Genomic DNA, 17943 nt, shown 5'->3' with positions numbered 1-17943 from the left:
TGAGTAATTTTATATGCATGCGCGTGTACATATATATATATATATATATATATATATATATATATATATATATATATATATATATATATATTACAATTTTTAGGCCGGAGAGGAACATGCTGACGAGTTATCGAAGAACAAAACGATTCAACGATATAACCTGAAATATTTAGCACGTTAAAATTATTTTTTACCACTGCTTATACACTTAGGACATTTTCATGAAAGCCATGCCACTGGGAATGCCCGTAATTAGCCAGAGCAGGCAGCAAGCAGTCTAAGGCCAATATTTCATTTAGCAAAACGAGTTCCGATACGGAAAGGAAAAAATGGGTTATCTATAAAAACGCACACTATCTTCCTTTTACCCCGCTTTTTTTATTTCTGGGACCGGATGGGAAGTAAAAAGAGATTTAATCCCATAAATTTGCCATGTTTCACTGCTTGCGGCAATATTGGGCTTTCGATGTTGCCGTATTTGGCGGATACGACCGTAATTCAACCAATTTTCTCAAAATAATTGCAAAAAGGGGCATAAAATCAACGCTTAGAAGCCACTTGGATGATGCTCTATCAATTGGTCGAGCAATAAAAACTGATTTATAGTGCATCAAGATGTTTTGCTACTTTTCACCCAGCCATGGTTCTCGAATGGTACTTGATGCGACCTTTGAGAGACTTTTATAATCTTTACATGGACATAGATTCAGACAGAAAAGTGGAGGTCTAACTCGCCATTGGAATTCATTACTGGATGCCCAAGTCATTGACAATTTGCATAAATCTGCCCAGGACTTTGCACAAGTTGGGTCGATATTTTTTTCTTGACGAATTTAGGGTTATAAAAAAAGAATGTTACTTGTGAGGGAATTATTCAATGTAATTAGATTTGCATTTCAGCTAAGTTTAAGTTTAACCGTGGAACAATTATTTTTTTTTAAATATAAATTAAGAGCGTCGTAGATCTACCTGCACGATTGTTAATCCGAAATCCCGACCAGTAAGATTACATTCGAAAAATTCGACAAATTAACAAAAAGGAAAGGCTAAAAGGGCTGGAAAGGATAAATTGAGCTTCTTACAGCCCCTTTTAAGGATATTTAGGTTTTTCTTCTTCAGAGCACTGAAGAAGATAACCTTGTGGTCGAAATACGCGTAACCGCTTTTCAAACCATTTTATGCGTATCCGCTGTTTCTTTCTTTTGATTGAAAGGCTTAATTCCCTACCCTTTGCGGTTTTGGCAACGCAATCAGGCCATCCAGTGTTTTGTCCGCTTCGTATTCCCGAGTTTTGGTATTGCTTTGCTGTAATACCCGAGTGTTTTAAGGTGAGTGTATTATTCCCCCGAAGTAGGACCCTACGTTCTGGATTAACTTCTTCGCAAACCTATTCGGTTTCTTCCAAGGTAACACGTAAATAGTTGAGGTAGCCCACAGCCGGTTCCTGAATAAGAAAAACTTCCACGTAAACCACTTTGGGCTAATCAGTGTGACAACGTGTGTATTTTCACGTTCCCAAGTACGGTCCCTGAAATTAGGATTAATTTCGTTGTAAACCTATTCGGGAAATAATCCGCATTAATGTAAACATCCTACATCCTCGTAATATTTTGAAAGTGTGTCTGACCACCGACGAGGGGTTAACTTTCCCACAAGTTAAATCACCACACCAACCTCAATATTCCCCTCCTTTTTTACTTATACGGCGATTAAAAAAACCCTTTACGACTCAAGGAAATATTATTTAAGATAGTCAATTCTAAATTGACTAATTTTCTGAGGGTATTCATATCTGGAATTACAAGGTATTTACTTAAACGAAACTTGAAAAGAGCGAATATTCATCGTTAAATTGGCATACCGATTCATACAAATACATGAATTGCATCCATGACTGAAGAAATTTAAATTGATGAGATTCGATAGGGTAGGATTGATTTCATTGCGCATCGAATCATTTCTCTAAACTGCAATTTGAATCCGAGACTTTTGGCAGAGAAAAACTCTCTCAAATGTGAGAAGCACTGATTACTTTTCTTTCGATTAAATTGACAATGAATTCATGAGTAAAAACATTCCCGTCATTGAATTTCCACGTCATTGAATTTCCCACTTAATATATAAACCGTATTAAACGAACGAAGTAAATAATTTAGGTTCGGATCAATTTTTCGGTGTGGGTTTGTCTCCGTTCCGTAATAGTACGGTATGGAATTCATTGAATGTCTTATACCCTTAACTCTCTTTAAGTGAAGGCATTTGGAATTTTTTTACACTTCTTGTAATTTTTTAGGTAATTATTGAATTTCCATCCAATTATTCTGAATCCACGCAAAGAGATCCAATAAAAGTTTTGCTTTTAACTATGCAAACGCCTCGATGCCTCAGTAGATACTATTCGATGCGCCAAGCTATTGGCAGTTGTTAAATCACTCCTTTAAATTCCATCGAGCATTTTGTGCCAAGGCTTTTTCTACAACGACGTAGCCACAAGTATGAAAGCAGGCCATCGATTTGTGGATCCCAAAGGTTCGTTCCATTTCCCCATATGTCGTTTCCCGGGAAGCGGGTGTGCACTATTTTAACAGGGTCCCCCAACTTCTACTCGGCGATATCTCCCCCAAGTTCCACCCCGCACTCACTTGGAAATCCTGCCGCCCTTCAACACGGTGCTCGCCGCCTCGCCACGGAGGGTGCCTCAGTTAATTTCGGAGGAGATAGCAGGATGGCCGGGTGGATGCCGCCTTATCTCCCGTCGATAGTCCAAGTGGTAGGGGCTTCTCGAAAGGTTTTTGGTGGCTTAAGAGGAGCTCACGGAGCATGAACGAAAGCGGCGTGGGGAGTTGTAGCTACAAAACCAGCTCCCCATCCTCGCTCACAGATCTGAATCTACGTCGTACTCTGCCATCCGTCACACGGACATGTGGCAGGATGCGTTGGGAAGCAAAAACCAGCCACACGACATTTCAGGACTAAGAGAAGTACCTGCAGCTAAGGGCATACCTGTATGTCCTTCATAAAGCACATAATCTTTAAATATGTGATTGCTAGATTAAGTAAGTATCCACAAAAGGAATTGCAGAGAGAAATATTTTTTGTTCAATGACGACTGTCATCGCGTTTAACCTCGGCCTCGCTATGATCACGAAATGCAATATGTAAGTCCTAGTAGTACTAATTATTAGGGAAGAGGACCGACAGTTATGATAATTTGCACCATCAGGGATAGGAGGGCGATTTGGTTTAGGCAGAATATTTAGGGAATGGGGAAGGATGGAGAGAAACCCGACGTCTGTCTTAGATTACTCATTGTAGACCAGAGTTTAACATCCTATGGGTCGGACGGCGTACAACACTCGGATTCTCGGCATATATCCCTCCTAGTAGAAATAGGGATACGTCTGGGAAGCCCGGGATACATATGAGAAACTCTCCCGCCGTCGGGATTCGAACCTAGGCTACTGAGGTGGGAAGCTAGGACTTATGCCACCTCGACAATACGATTCCCTAGAGAAGAAAGGAGGGGTTTATATTAGTATGAGAGGCTATTCTCTGTGTAAGGAGTAAGTTACTGATTTAGCAAGCGAGTTCAATGATTCCCTCTATAAATTCACAGGTAAAATTTTGTGTTCCCTACATTTCGGGGTCTAGCTTTTTCTCTTCGTAGCAGGAGGAGTTCCCGACCTAGTTTCTATAACAACCCTCTTACACTTACTTTCTTTCGGTTACAATTTTTCATAAATCTAGGGTAAATCTTTCCATCTGGGTTTTGAACTTTACTCTAACCCTTAATTAAGACTTTCCCCGATGGGTTTCACAAACTTGAAAAAAACTGACTCTACTCAAGGAGAAATGCAGCAACGTCTTTACTTTTCCTATGCACTTACAAACCACCCTCCCAATGGAGCCAAGTTTCTTTAATGCGACACACACACGCGCGCGCTCTCGAGATAGAGAGAGAGAGCGCGGGAACATCGGCAAACACACAGGAAGATGGCGTCTCCATACAGCAAGGAGTGGGAAGGGGGTTGGTCGGTTGGCGATAAAAAGGAAGTGAAAAAGTTCGTTCTTCGGAGGAAAAAAAGCTCCTGGAGATAGGGACGTCAAAACCCTTGACGCCCTACTTTGCCTCGGAGGCATGTTCATGTAATGACAAATTCATCGCATGCCCCGACAGCAGCGGACGGACGGACATAGGTGTGCGAGTGTTTTTTTTCCACCCTCTACTCTCAGCCCTGCGCGCGAAACGACGAACATCCGCGCCGTCATCGTAATCACACGTATCCCCTCCTGCCCGCGGGATCAAGCAAAACAAAACTGCGTTCATCATTTTATTTTCGTCGCTGGATTCATCCTTTCTTCATGCTGAGCCCGCGATTCAGCGGGGAGGAAATGGAAGAGCAGCGACGGACGGGTATTGAAAGATTAAAATTCACCCTCTCATAAATGCGATGCATAATTCTTTCCCCCATGGTGCATAGAGAGAGGGCGTTGTGGAGAGAGAATCGCGGCCGTAAATGTTAGAACGGGGCCGGGACTAAAACCCGAGGGTATCACGCTGCTTCCCTTCCCCTGAAAGAGAAAAACCCTAGGGATTATTTGCCCGCACACCATCGGTGTGCAGTGCGGCCCATGCAGAAATAAATGCGAAGTTCTTTATCGGAGGAATTGTCCGAAGCAACCTGCATATTTGACTAAAATAATTTATATACGATTAATTAATACCCGAGGGAAGTTATCACACTATTCGGCTTTATATAATAATTCACTCACCACCTACAACGAGTTAGAAAGAAAAAATTGGTTGATAATTATTTAAGCACACTTAATTTCAATTAATTACAGACAATACTTCTTGTTGACTGCAGCGCCATATTCATAAAATAATTCTCATCCAGGTTGTGAAGTAAAAAGGACAATACATGGAGCAGACTTATGGAAGCTTAATGATAAAAATATCTCGTTACATAAAAATAGCAGGTAGTTTTTATTTGATAAAACACACAAATTCTTGGTTGTCAGAATCATGATAATATTTCATTTTTGAATTATGATATTAATTAAATTTTGTCAAAAGTTTCCGACATTTTAGAGCGTATGATTTTACAATCACGCAGCAATATTAGTAAACAAAATTCTGATGAATAAAATCCTAAACAGAAAGAGTTGCAAGAAATTAGAGAGGTAGACACATATTAATCGGGCTCAGTCGATGGGCGAGAGGACGCGGATGAAAATAACTCTACCAATAATGACCCAGGCCAACGTATGAGCTCATAATCAACCCTTTGCTATAGAAAATATCATGGAAGGCTATGGGAAATAAAATGAGAGCAAAAGAAAATACCATAACATCCTATTTTACTATCAATCTGGATTCGCTCTTTTTCCACGACCCTCTTCATCTTTCATACCGATCAAACATTCAGTAAATGGTGCATTCGATCTCAAAATTGGAAGGCAGCATTGATTGGTTTTTCAAGGGACCAGATAATTTTTCTTTGCTGAAACGTCCGTTTCAAGACAACACATCACCATGGTCAATGCGCAAATCGAATACATGGGTTAGCCCGCGAACTCATCATCCACTGCACCAACCATAAGGGTGGAGAAATATCACATTAAATTGAGTAAATTATTCATATCTTCCTATGGCTAGTAATATTATGACAAAAATAATATAATCAATCGAAGATATTCAACATGACATTTTTAAAGGAAATATGTCCATTATTAATGGACTTATTACGATCATTTAGAATTTCATAGCATCTTAATTGAAGTTTAATTCAAACATTACTAACGAGTGCAAGGTAAATAAATCTTAGTCGCCCCCGCATGCAGTCACTTGAAAAATGTGAACTGATTATTCTCATATAGCTCAAACATTACCTTGGATTGAGAAAATGTAATTTCCAGCTGTTATATTTTAATTGATAATTGACCACATTCGATCAAATTAAACATCATGAAATCCAATAATCAAGAAAAATATTTGAATAACTCGGTAATTACACAATTATGTACAACACGAATAACTAAACAACAAGAAAATAAACGGCTTCCAAAAGCGAATATAATACAATATAAACTCAGTATATTAAAATGGCAAAATAGACAGAAGGCGTTACCTTCTGAAGAGTTAACCTACACTTCTGAAATTAAGAAATATATGACATATTAATAACGTTTTCTCTAATATAAAATGTTGCTGAAAACAAACGCTCTAACAGCCGCAATTCTTAGGCAATCTAAACGAGATTGAAACAGGATAATGCCTCAAGGAATTTTAGATGTAACTTTCATATCACAGCTACTTCAAAGGAAATCCGCAGTGGCCTCTTTCTAAAATTACTTTTTTCCTGTAAAATTTCCGTCCCCTGCATTCTAGTCTCGCAATGAATTTCCCATAGAGGGAGCAAAATGAAAAAGAGATCTCCTCTTGCATATCCCAGATTTACCCGTTTTACAGACATAAAAATATACCCCGGGACTCAAACACCTCGCTGGCGACAGCAGTGGCAGGAAGGCCACGCTGGGAAATAGTATTTCGAAGAGAAATCAAGTCACTTTATAAATCTCTCCTCTTGCGACACATGACTTAAAGATTTACGTGAACACTAGCCGGGTCAACATTCAGGTAAACAGGATTATTGTATCAAAGAGAGAATAAAGCCTTGAAATTAGGAGGGATCAAAAATATGCTATGCCTATGTCGGCACAAACGATACGAGTAGCAGAAGGGGCTTACTTATTCGCACAAATAGGTAAGCCCCTTCATTGAAACATTAATAAGTAATATCGAGGTTACACAAAATATTAGACAATAAATGGTAAAAATAAAACAGCTGAGACGGTATTACAAAACTGAGACTCGAACTTCGCATACGTAAATTTCATCGCATTCGCATCGCATAAATTAGTTTTATTTAAAATATTCCCCGAGTATTTTGAAATACACCAGACTTCATACTGTGAAATAATTCGCAGTGATGCGGATATTGACAGAAAAAGGAGGAACGCATTTAGCAAAACAAAACAAAATACAAATTTTTAACCAAGTCGCAAGTTTGAGGAATTTTTATCTTAAAATCACTCAATATATCTTGATTACTTTATACACAATATCAAAAGAAATTAAATTAAATACATCAATGCATTTTTTATCATAATTTCAGAAATCAGAGGAAGTACTCGAAACAAATTAAAGTATAATTATATATTTCATATCTCTCTGCGTAGAATTTTTCTCTTCAATATTACACTGATAATTTAAGTAAAATTGTGTAGCAGGTCATCCATCATTGTTTTTCAAATCAATAAGCATAAGACAAGTACAAATACCCGTAGAAAGAAATTAGGTTAACGTTATTTAGTGATACCCGCCTAAACTCTTCAAGGGGGGTATTTTAAGGCATAAGTTTCAAATTCATAGCTGATCGCGGGACAAAACTCAGTAATTCAGTCACAATAAAAAATCTATAAAAAACAGTATTGGAAGGGTATAACGTCAGCCTTTTGAAAACACCACCCGGTGTAGTCCTCCAAAATAAACCTTCCGCCAGAACCCCGTAGTTACGAGTCTCGTACTTCAAACAAAGCGCAAAATGGGAGAGCTTCGCCACCATGGTTTGTTACTCCACGTGTCCGTGCAATAGATGACATCATGGCCCCTTCTGAAATTCAAACAAGCTCATAAGCCGTCCATAAACAAGTGACGCATTTCAGGGAGGAATGGGGTCACTGCATGCGTCACTGAAAAGCACAACAAGAACATCTATCTCGTGTCATCTCCATAGTATAGTAGACGTGTCATTTTTAATGTCGAATGTCATTTTGTGCAATTGAATTAACACTCATCTTAGCGAAAGAAAAGGTACTAAATCTATTTGACATATTCTCACTGTGTTAATTTTAGAGTTTGTTGCAATGGCTATCACAAATAATCAACCTCGTTAAAATATATCTCTATGTTTTCTGAATAGAGAAAATTACATTTTTGATCGTGTCTACCTAAGCCGTGCGATTCCTATGAGTACGGATAAATAGATGGTCGTCTTTATTTTGGGGTGAGAGGGACATTAGGGATGAAAATTGTTCCCTCTAGAACATTAATGACGCCAACACTTCACCAGGGGTCACATGATATAGGAGGTTCTGAACCTATGCATTTTGTAGGTGTAAAAACTGCCCAAATTTGTTCCACGTTTCTCATTGATAGCCCTTTCCAACGTAGAGACGAATCTCTGCAACAACCAACTGCTTCATTTACAAAACAATCTCCACGGAATATTTGTTTATTCTGTACGAATTTAATGGGCGGAGTACTTACTATTCAACACCAGCACTGAGAAAAACAGAGCACTGATTTTGACTATGTATCACACTCTGCAGCATCTTAATAAAGTTTTATGTACTTTTTAACTTAATTTTCATCAAACCCTTCACAGATAAAGAGATACGCCTATATTTTATACGTTATTACGAAAGAAAAAAAGGTGTTCACTCATCCGATCAAAGTTTTCTCGTCGAAAATGGCGCATTCAGCTGTATATATATTGGAAATGTTGATTAATACATACATAAGAAGCTTTCCGTTACACCAACATATTCTCTGAAACATGGAACAAAGCCGACGCAACGTTTATTTGACTTGACCGCCTTGAAACTCCCGAATGCTATCGGATTCTGTCCACTAATCTAAGCTCAAGCATTGCATGTCTTTTCCTTCAGGGCGATTACTAAACCGTATTTCCTTTCTTCTGCAGACAAACGCCTACGTAGCACATGAATTCGTTGCGACATCCACGACGGATGGCACTCGAAAGCGCTCCGAGTGAAGAAGCCCGAATAAAATTAATGAGTACGAAAAGCAACGCCGATATAACAATGGCATGACCAATGAATTAACTGTTACTGTTCTACCTACTTATTTGTTGGAACTAAAACGCATTTCAATGCTTTCTAGTCATCTTCCGGTACATAATAACAATGAAAACTCACTTGTTCCTTGATAGGTGTGAATATGTTTTTTTCAATGGGGAAGGCAGGGAGGCGAATGAATTTTGGTTCGATCGAATTGTCCGGGGAATGAAAAGTGGTAATATCTCCAAAGAATTACTCAATTAAGGGAAGTAATTTTAAGAGGAAGTGGAAGAAAATTGGAGGCGTCTCCTTTTGGGTGGCTTACCAGAGTATTTGCAATCTATGCAAAACAGTGATAGGATTTAGGGTGTTTTAGGTGCCTTAATGAGGTTTAATTCGTTAACCATGCCTGTAATATACCTAAAGGTTAGCGCAAACCGAACTTTTCAAGTGAGTTGTCTTTAATGGCGAGACTACTCAATGAGATAGCACCAACTTGAAAACAGGAAATTTGAAAACACGGCAACACGTTGACCAATAAAAGAGCAACAAATTCAACCGAGGAAAATCCAATAACACTAAATGAATACATCACAATCATGAGAAAAATCCAGTGGGATGATGCAAGCTAACAATCCACCGCAACTTGTGCATCGCAGGACAAGGACACGCCACCGGTATCGATCAGCCGAGAAGCATAAGGTCACAGTCATCTCATTGCCCTCGGGGCCAGGGATTAACGTGGCCTCGATAGGAACTGCCGACGTATGACTTCTAATAAACAAAGGACACACACACACTGCACTAAAGAGCCCTCGTTCAGGCATCCTCCTCGCAACTGGGACAGGAGCTGAAATCCCGATATCACCGCGGCGACAGAAAATAACTGAAATGGTGCACTTTAGCGACTCGAATCCGCCAAGGGATGCATGATTCGATTTCATGGGACCACAAGGGATTCTGAAAGGTTGTATGGGATGTTCAGCCGACAGCGCCCATGCTTCCGACCGTGTCACCGGAGTACGGTACAGAGATGACAGACGGTAGCAGCGTAATTATGACGGGATGACCTCGCTATCTAGAGGATCATGGAGGTCAGCTCAGGAAAATCAGTGTCAACCACAACCCTGATTGCTCTTGGTGTGAATGATTGGGTGAGGGAACAACCTCCCGAAAGCTCATACTGAAAATAAAGAAGTCACTACATTCCGTGCCCGCAATCCACTGCTCATACGACGCATACTCACTCCTCACTTTTTAACCAACGTATTACGGAAGTTGGGTTAGCGCCGTAAAATTTTCCACGAAACAAACACATCTCCAATTCCTATGTGATGTAGTTCTTGCACATGTAACATCAAACGGGTAGGATAATCGTTGCACAACGAGTATACTAATTCTATTTTTTTTACTTTCCCATATTAATGCAAAGGCAATTAAATGAACAATAGCCAGCCAGTGAATACATTTATTACTTTAAATCCCGCCGTTTTGGAAAAAGGTAAAATCAAAAGACAAATGGAAAATTTAGCTGTTCCGCATTGTTAAATTTAAAAGGTTGCACTCGCAACTTGTTGAATACATTTTAATTTTTAGATCTTGACTTCAGGTTCGCCCTTCCTTAATTTGCATCTTTCATAGGACATTAAAACCGGTTAACAGTTCGTGCAATTTTTTAACTTTGGCACGATGATTTAGTGCCTACTTAAATAACTGATTTCATTGGTCTCCCAATATTTAAAAAGGTACAAAATGGATACTAAGAAAGTTATAATTTTTTTTACATTAGATACACTCCAGCCTGAATAATTTTGACTCATATCAAAAATAAAAATAATATTCCATTAGAATGTAGAAGATAATTTGCTAACCACATCATATTCTTGTTTTACTTCCCGGTAATGATATCGCGAGGAACGTAGCGAGATAGAAAAAAGAGTCCCCTAATATCACGCCCTATGTGAGATAAAGAATTCACCAAAAGTACTTGAAATGATTGAAGCGACAGGCAATGGGGAAGGGGAATTAGGAAATACATAAAAACTCCTCTTGATTGGAAGACTTATTATTCGTAGGAGTGGTAAGCAAGGAGACTAAACCCTTTTAAAAAAGACCTTTGCATTTAATTTTTTCCGCCTCAATTTACCGACGGCCCTCACACGACAATGGCGACGGGTCGACCATTTGAGGCAACGGCCAAGAGGGCGTGACGCCACCCATTCACTTCGCGGTCGAGCGACCCTCACTCACCTGCAGCGTGAATCCAAAGGAACCATTTTTCTTCTCGACGATGATTGTCCTCCTCCTGCGGTCTTCCTCCGGCTTGGTAACTATGACGCGGTCCGGGCGCACGCGATCCAGGACCTGCGCTTGCTTGGAACGGGGAAGGACGAAGGAGTGTCCAGGGAGGGAGAGAGAAGAGAAAAAGAAATTAAAAAATGGAATAATACTCGAAAAGGATGAAAACAATTGCTGACGACTACGGCATGCTGTGCGTCAACGAGGAGGAAACGAGATTTTATTCATTTTTATAAAGATACGAAAAAGTTTTCTTCCTCGGTCCTTTGTTTCAGGTAGAAAATGTTTTCTCGGTTTCTTTAAAGGCTTCATCACGAGGGGTTGACCTGAATAGAGACGCATAATACAATGAAATATAACAAAAAAGGCTCCCATTATCTAGTTTTCAATCTAAGATTGTTCTCAAATGAAATGCTTCCTCTTTTTAAATAAATGTTTTCACGTACGAGTGCAAGCAATTGAAATTACGGCCTAGTTGTTGCTTTCAATATGCTTGGCAATAATCATGTTATAATAAAACAGGAATTACATCCAACATCGCTAAAAAAAATCGGTAATTACACTAATATTAATTGGACGCTCATCCCATCACATTTCAGGTATTTTGACTTCACAACACGATAGAATATGCGGACTGTCATTAATGATCATCTTATTTTCTACAGGCGAGCAAAGTAATACTACTTGGCAATTAGAATTAAACTTTAAAAAGTGAGTAGTGACAAATATTTGGAAAAAGAGCAATTCCCTCCCGAACGCCTACTGCACCAGGAACACCGTGATGGAATGTGTGGACTCAATTTAACACCTAGGCGTTACCCTCACTCGTGACCTCTCTTGGGTGAAACACAAACGGGGAATATAATAACAAGAAAATAGGATTTATTAGAAGAGTATTGGGTAAATGTGATGAAAAGGTCAAAGAGAAATGTTATCACTCGCTGGTTCGGCCTCATTTAGAATATGCTGCTTGTACGTAAATGGGATCCTCACGAAGTTTGATTGATTACCGAATTTGATCGGGTGCAGCGTAGAGAGTTAAATTTGTAAAACGTTGTTATAATAAACTTAGTGGCGTCTCCAAAATATTAGAGTCACTAGGCTGGGAACCACTCACGGAGTGAAGGTTAAATTACAGATTGAAGCTTTTACAAAAATTGGAAGGTCTCTTAAGCAGTGATGTTGAAAATGCATTATTACCCCCATCGTTCTATTTTATCATGTCAATAAAATAACATAGATAAAGTGTAAAACAGATAGATTTATGATGTCATTTTTTCCACGAAAAAATAAGGGATCAGAATAACATTTTCCGATCGCGGTAGAGTCACATTCCGGTCAAAATTAGTCTGGTTTGTGTTAACCCCCTGCCATACACCCCAGCGGTGGCTTGCAGGGTACTAAAATAAATTATATAAATTAATTAATTAAATAATAATTTATACCAGTTTTTTGGAATGATGGTGTTCATGGATTCACTGAATATTTAACTCAAAACTACTTGTCTCATGCTGTAATGTAGAGTTGAATTTTAAGAGATTTTTTCGAAATACACAAGGGAAGTTGGTTGAAGTAATAGGTAGGAAATAAAAAGAGGACTAGGCAGGGTATTAAAATTTCCAAGACTTTGACTAGAGGCATAATTGAGCCCCTGCATTGCCAACAGCATTTGCTAATTAGTTGCAACATCAATTAAGAAAAAAGTAATGAAATCTTGTATATATGAGGGTTGCAAACGTATACTGCGCAACAAGATGATAACTCATCAAATAATAAATCTTATCCTGTAAGTGATGAGTCTTTTTCAGTGGAATAGAGGTGGAGAGCGGAACGATGTCGTTCTGACAATAAGCCGTGGTTCAACTGACAGAAAAATTCAAAATAAAATATGAAAAACAAGGAATAAGACGCTATGACAAGATTTTGAACCAAAACCCCTAGTCTTTACCGAGATGAATCATTTCTGAAGGCTTAAAATTAATTTAACAACAATTCCTTGAGGTAAAAGAAAAGTAATCCGAAAGAAAATCAGTACCAAATGAAGGATATAGTCGCACTTCCCTCCTTGGTGTGTATTACAAGCGGTATAAACCCCTCTTTTCCCGTCTTGATCTTTCCACTAAATCTGAATCTCCATCATTTCAGAAGGTATTGAAAATACATCAATCCTATCGATGGCTACTCCCCTCCTTAAGAATGTTTTTTTCAATTTCAGTTCGGGATTTTGTACTTACATTGCTTAACAAAAAGTTTGCAAGAGATTTCAAGCACATTTCCCGCTTTCCACATGGCAAATGTATTGACCGAGAAAACAACTAACCATCAATGAGGGTTCTAATTACGAAAGGTAATGAATGTGGACAAAAAATTAAGGAGTCTCAATGAATAGGCAGTCTTTTTTTACACTTGATAATAAACGCAATCCTATAAGAGCTAAAATTGACTTTTTAATTTAGATATCATTGGGCGAGTACCTTTAATTTCTGGGCAAATGAAGGAAACCATCAATAAGCAACTAAGAACAATTTTAAATCATCAACAATCCTTTAGCATAACAAGATATTTCTCGTTTAAAAAAATTAATTCAGAATCAATATTATAAAATGTAAACATTTGAAGTATATGATTAAAAAAATAAAATTAACTTTTAAATTAAATGAAAATGATATTCACCTATAAGTATTTAGTCGAACATGTGGTAGCATTAAGTGCAACAAAGAATTACAGACTCCATCCACTCCATCGATTCATACCTCAACATGCTGGATCTCTAATTGTTCACCTTTTTCGTCAGGTATTGTTGTGATTGTAAAACCAATTAAAGACGCTTTCACGAAGTAAAAAGATAATAGCAGACATGAAGTCGAATACCTATCAAGACACGAAGAGAATAACCGATTAAGATAACGGTGAGCACAGAGATGCACGAAACCGATCCCATGAAAGTAATGTAAATAATAGGTAATTTTGGTAAACAGTTGGGCCCATCATTTACAAAATTACCACTAGCCTTCCATTTTTAATGGCTTTGTGACTAATACCCGTTAACTTGTTTCCTAACAATCTGATCTTCCACGATTATAGCTTAAAACTAATAATGTAGGACTTACGTGTGCGTGCATGCGTATGAATAGGTGCAATCACGGATTTAAATTACGTACAACTACGCATACCATTCCTGTAAATCAGCAAGGATATATTGGCGCTTTTGACAGAATCCCAATGCGCTACTTCAATATGTCATAATAATACTTCACAATTAAGTGGTCATTAAAATCATCTACAAATTTTATACCGCCAATATATTTAAATAGTTATGGACACGAATATTGCATATTGGTTTCTTCAATAGACAACTGAAGTTTTGTTAAATCTTGAAGTTTTGCTACATTTGTACCAATAAATTCTAATAATTTTCATTTTAGATAAAAAACGAAAAAGCCAATGCCATGATTGACAGTGGGTTTAAAGGGGTAGGTAAAAACAATGTGACAAGTCAGAGGAAAATGAAACACACACACTCGATCTCTTGGGTGTGTTTGGGAAACAGGGACACTCGTGTACCTCAATCACAAACAAACAATGCAAAAATAAATAAAGGAAACAGACTTACAACCACTCGATCACTAAAATGTGTTAAGGGATAACAGTCACTCTCGTTAATCGCATTCACACCCACACACACACTCTCAGGGTTGGCAAGGATACCTCCTATGCCAGGGACCCCTTGATCTCATATAGAAACGAAAATTAATTAAAAACAAAATTAAAAAATCAAAAAGAAAGGGCCCAAGATCAAGTTCGCAGTCACTCAATTACTTGGGTGTGCTCGGAAACAGGGAGGTTTGTAGATCACACGCACGCACACTTTTGGGGTTTACAAGGATTTTCTCCTATGCCCGTGACCCGTCAATCGCACTGAAAATACAAATACGAAAAAGAAAGGACTTACGTCAACGCTCAATCAGTCAATCACTCGGGGGTGTTACACATTCGTAAATCGCACTCACTCAATCGCTCAGGATTAACAAGGATTCCTCCTATACCAGTGACCCGTCAATTACACAAATGAAAACAAAAATTCTAAGAAAGGTAGTAGGTAGCGGGAGTAGGTAGGTGTCCAGAGAAGACCTGACACCAGGTGTTTCACCTGCCAAGCAGGCCTCTTCAGGGAAGAATTCTGATAATCGATCGAAACTATCTCACGCATACGCATATCGCCAAATACACATTCACACTTGTGCCCACATGGTCACTGGCACACAGTTCGTCCAATAATTATATCATAAAATTTTGACAATTTTTGACCCCTCTTTACCCAAGTCAAACCTTTTTAGATCACTCCATGAAATGATATAACAAACTGAAACAGTTCATATATATTGAACAGATTTATGAGCATTTCGAAATTTCTCCATCAAATCGAGGTCAACATGATTCTCAAGGAGCCAATATGATTTTTTTTATCACTCATGTAGTTTCCGCGGAACAATTTTACAATAATGACCGCCATTCAAATGGACATCTTGACTTTGAATTGTAGTTTCAATAATGACGCTGATGCCATGTTCAGATTTTTTTATCGTTGTCAATCGGTGCTCGCAGGAACCTTTTCACCGCCGAATCGCCTTCAGTCTGGCCTCGAAATCAGAGAACCAGAATTCAAAGGACAAGCACTTCATAAAATTGGAAATTCGATAAGATTAGGATTCTTTGGGGTCGTTGCTATATTTTTCACGGGATCTGGTTTGCTTTTGATTTTATAGAGGTGAGTGACGTGAGATGATTATAAAACCTGTTGGGCTGTATTTTATTTTAGGAATTGGAATAAAAATATTTTATGGGAGGGGAACAACGTGGGAAATAGACCCTTAATAATTTTCAGGGCTTATTTTCCCGGCCTGAATATTTGTCAGTTTGTAGCACTAGATAGGTCCCTATACGATTTTGTAATCAATTGACTCAACTGAATTCCTTTGGATTTGGCGATGATTTCGTTAGACATTTTCGATTTGACACCTACGATATTTGTGTTCATTTCAGACTCCACAGTTTAACGTTCACAGCGACCGTATTCCTTGCGGTGGGCCTAAAATTCTTAAGGCTATAGCATAATGTTGGGCCAGTAGAATTTAAATAAAACCCTACTAATTCGACTCCATCGACTTTAAATTTAGAAATTCCCCTTACGAAGTAAAAAAAACGTCGACAATACGCATTTCACAAAATTTACAGAGCTTTGCGATTTGGTGAAAATCCCACCCTCGCCTCTAGGTAATCGATTTGGTTGCATAACAAAAACGCTCGAAGACCCGGCGTGTTTTAGAATGAGCAAAGCCTATTCAAAATTAAACCTCACAGAGACTAAATTTACGTTTTGACCAGATGGACTCGTATTGATCAGTATTTAATAATATCAATGCTATATTTCACCATCTTAGAAGTCGCATAGCAACATCCCACAGCCTCACCTCTGGTGCATATTAAAAGATATTCACAAATCACACCCTTACAGGTGATGAGACCAGTCCCAATAAAATCATTTATTGGCAGACAATTTCATCTACACCGATACAAATTGTTTAAATTCCAGATAGAAATATGCGCGGTTGCTCGGCGTCATTCAAGCACATTCAGTGAACATCAGATTAAGGCAAAATGTCACAACCCCTCAATAAGCGCCGAAAGAAAACCTAAAATATTCTGGAGAATGGTCATAAAAGATGCACGAGGAAACTACAGGGCTGTATGGCCGCCATAACATTTTATATACCCTTCTAACCAAAGAGATTTGTATTTTTCCTAGATAGGCCACCATCATTTTAGGGCGTCATACGTGATCATACGATTGCGTTATCTTCACATTTCCCCCAGGAAAGCCATTTAGTGCAGGTCTTTGTTCGTCAGAATTGTCATTTGTCCGGCAAACCCTTTTTCATCAGTACCGTAGCAGGCAGAACAGGTGTGTAAATTCAACACAGAGATTTAGAACAGCAGTGTTAATACAAGACAAAAATTTAAAGTTGTGCCAGTTGTTAAAATATACGGGGTTGCGTAACATGAAAAAGGTTTTTCACTAGCATCATTATATTATCGGAATGCAGTACTATGTGCCAAGAAAGATTTTATTTGACTATAGGCTCGCAAATTAGGCGAGAAATATTTGCATGCTCATTTAGGAAAATAAGAACAAATTTTCCATTACTACCTAAGTCCAAAGAAACTGCGGGAGATGCCGCAACAGTAACTTTAAACGGAGTCATCTGCTAATGTGCATTTCAATGCAACATTTTCAGAGTGTAAAAATCATTTGCCTTTACTGGGATCCCAGTCAAGGCGAATGATTGTTACACCCTGAAAATGTTGAGCTACATAAAATGTTTCTTTTAATGTAATGCCAGTCCATCTACCAATCTACATGATATTCCGCTGGAAGCGGGTGGTTACACACCTGTCACGCAACATCAAAAATTAAGTTGTTCTTCATTTTAAGTGATTATTCTTATAGGTAATTTACCGGTTAAGGTAGGTTTTTACATTGAAAAGCTGTCAAACGGTACAGCGAAACCTCCTTTGTCTCTCTTCACAAAACATAACTTGACATCCAACATTTCAATAAGCCCCTCTTCAATTCCGAGTCATTCTATCTTCCCTTAATTCCGTTCAACATCCCTATCCTATTCCTACTCTTTCCTCACTACCATAACATTCTTCTGTCTATCACATTCTTCAATATCCTATTGACAATCAAAACGATGTGCATCCATCTTTCCAACCTCT

At 38.4% G+C, this 17943-nt stretch overlaps 1 protein-coding gene across 2 annotated transcripts in view; it reads right to left on the bottom strand.

The window, feature by feature from the left end:
• LOC139692296 (SH3 and multiple ankyrin repeat domains protein 3-like) overlaps positions 1–17943 on the bottom strand; it is a 109830-nt gene that overhangs the window by 71665 nt on the left and 20222 nt on the right. For both annotated transcript variants that reach the window (XM_071590397.1, XM_071590398.1), the window contains exon 2: positions 11116–11238. In XM_071590397.1, the coding sequence (XP_071446498.1) occupies positions 11116–11238 (123 nt within the window). The remainder of the gene's footprint in view (positions 1–11115; positions 11239–17943) is intronic.

The sequence above is a fragment of the Hetaerina americana genome, unplaced genomic scaffold, assembly GCF_022747635.1.
Source record: "Hetaerina americana unplaced genomic scaffold, ioHetAmer1.1.p SCAF_4, whole genome shotgun sequence".
In the NCBI taxonomy this organism is placed as follows: Eukaryota; Metazoa; Arthropoda; class Insecta; order Odonata; family Calopterygidae; genus Hetaerina; species Hetaerina americana.
Note: the sequence above shows the minus strand (reverse complement) of the source record. Positions and strands in the feature narration are given on the sequence as shown.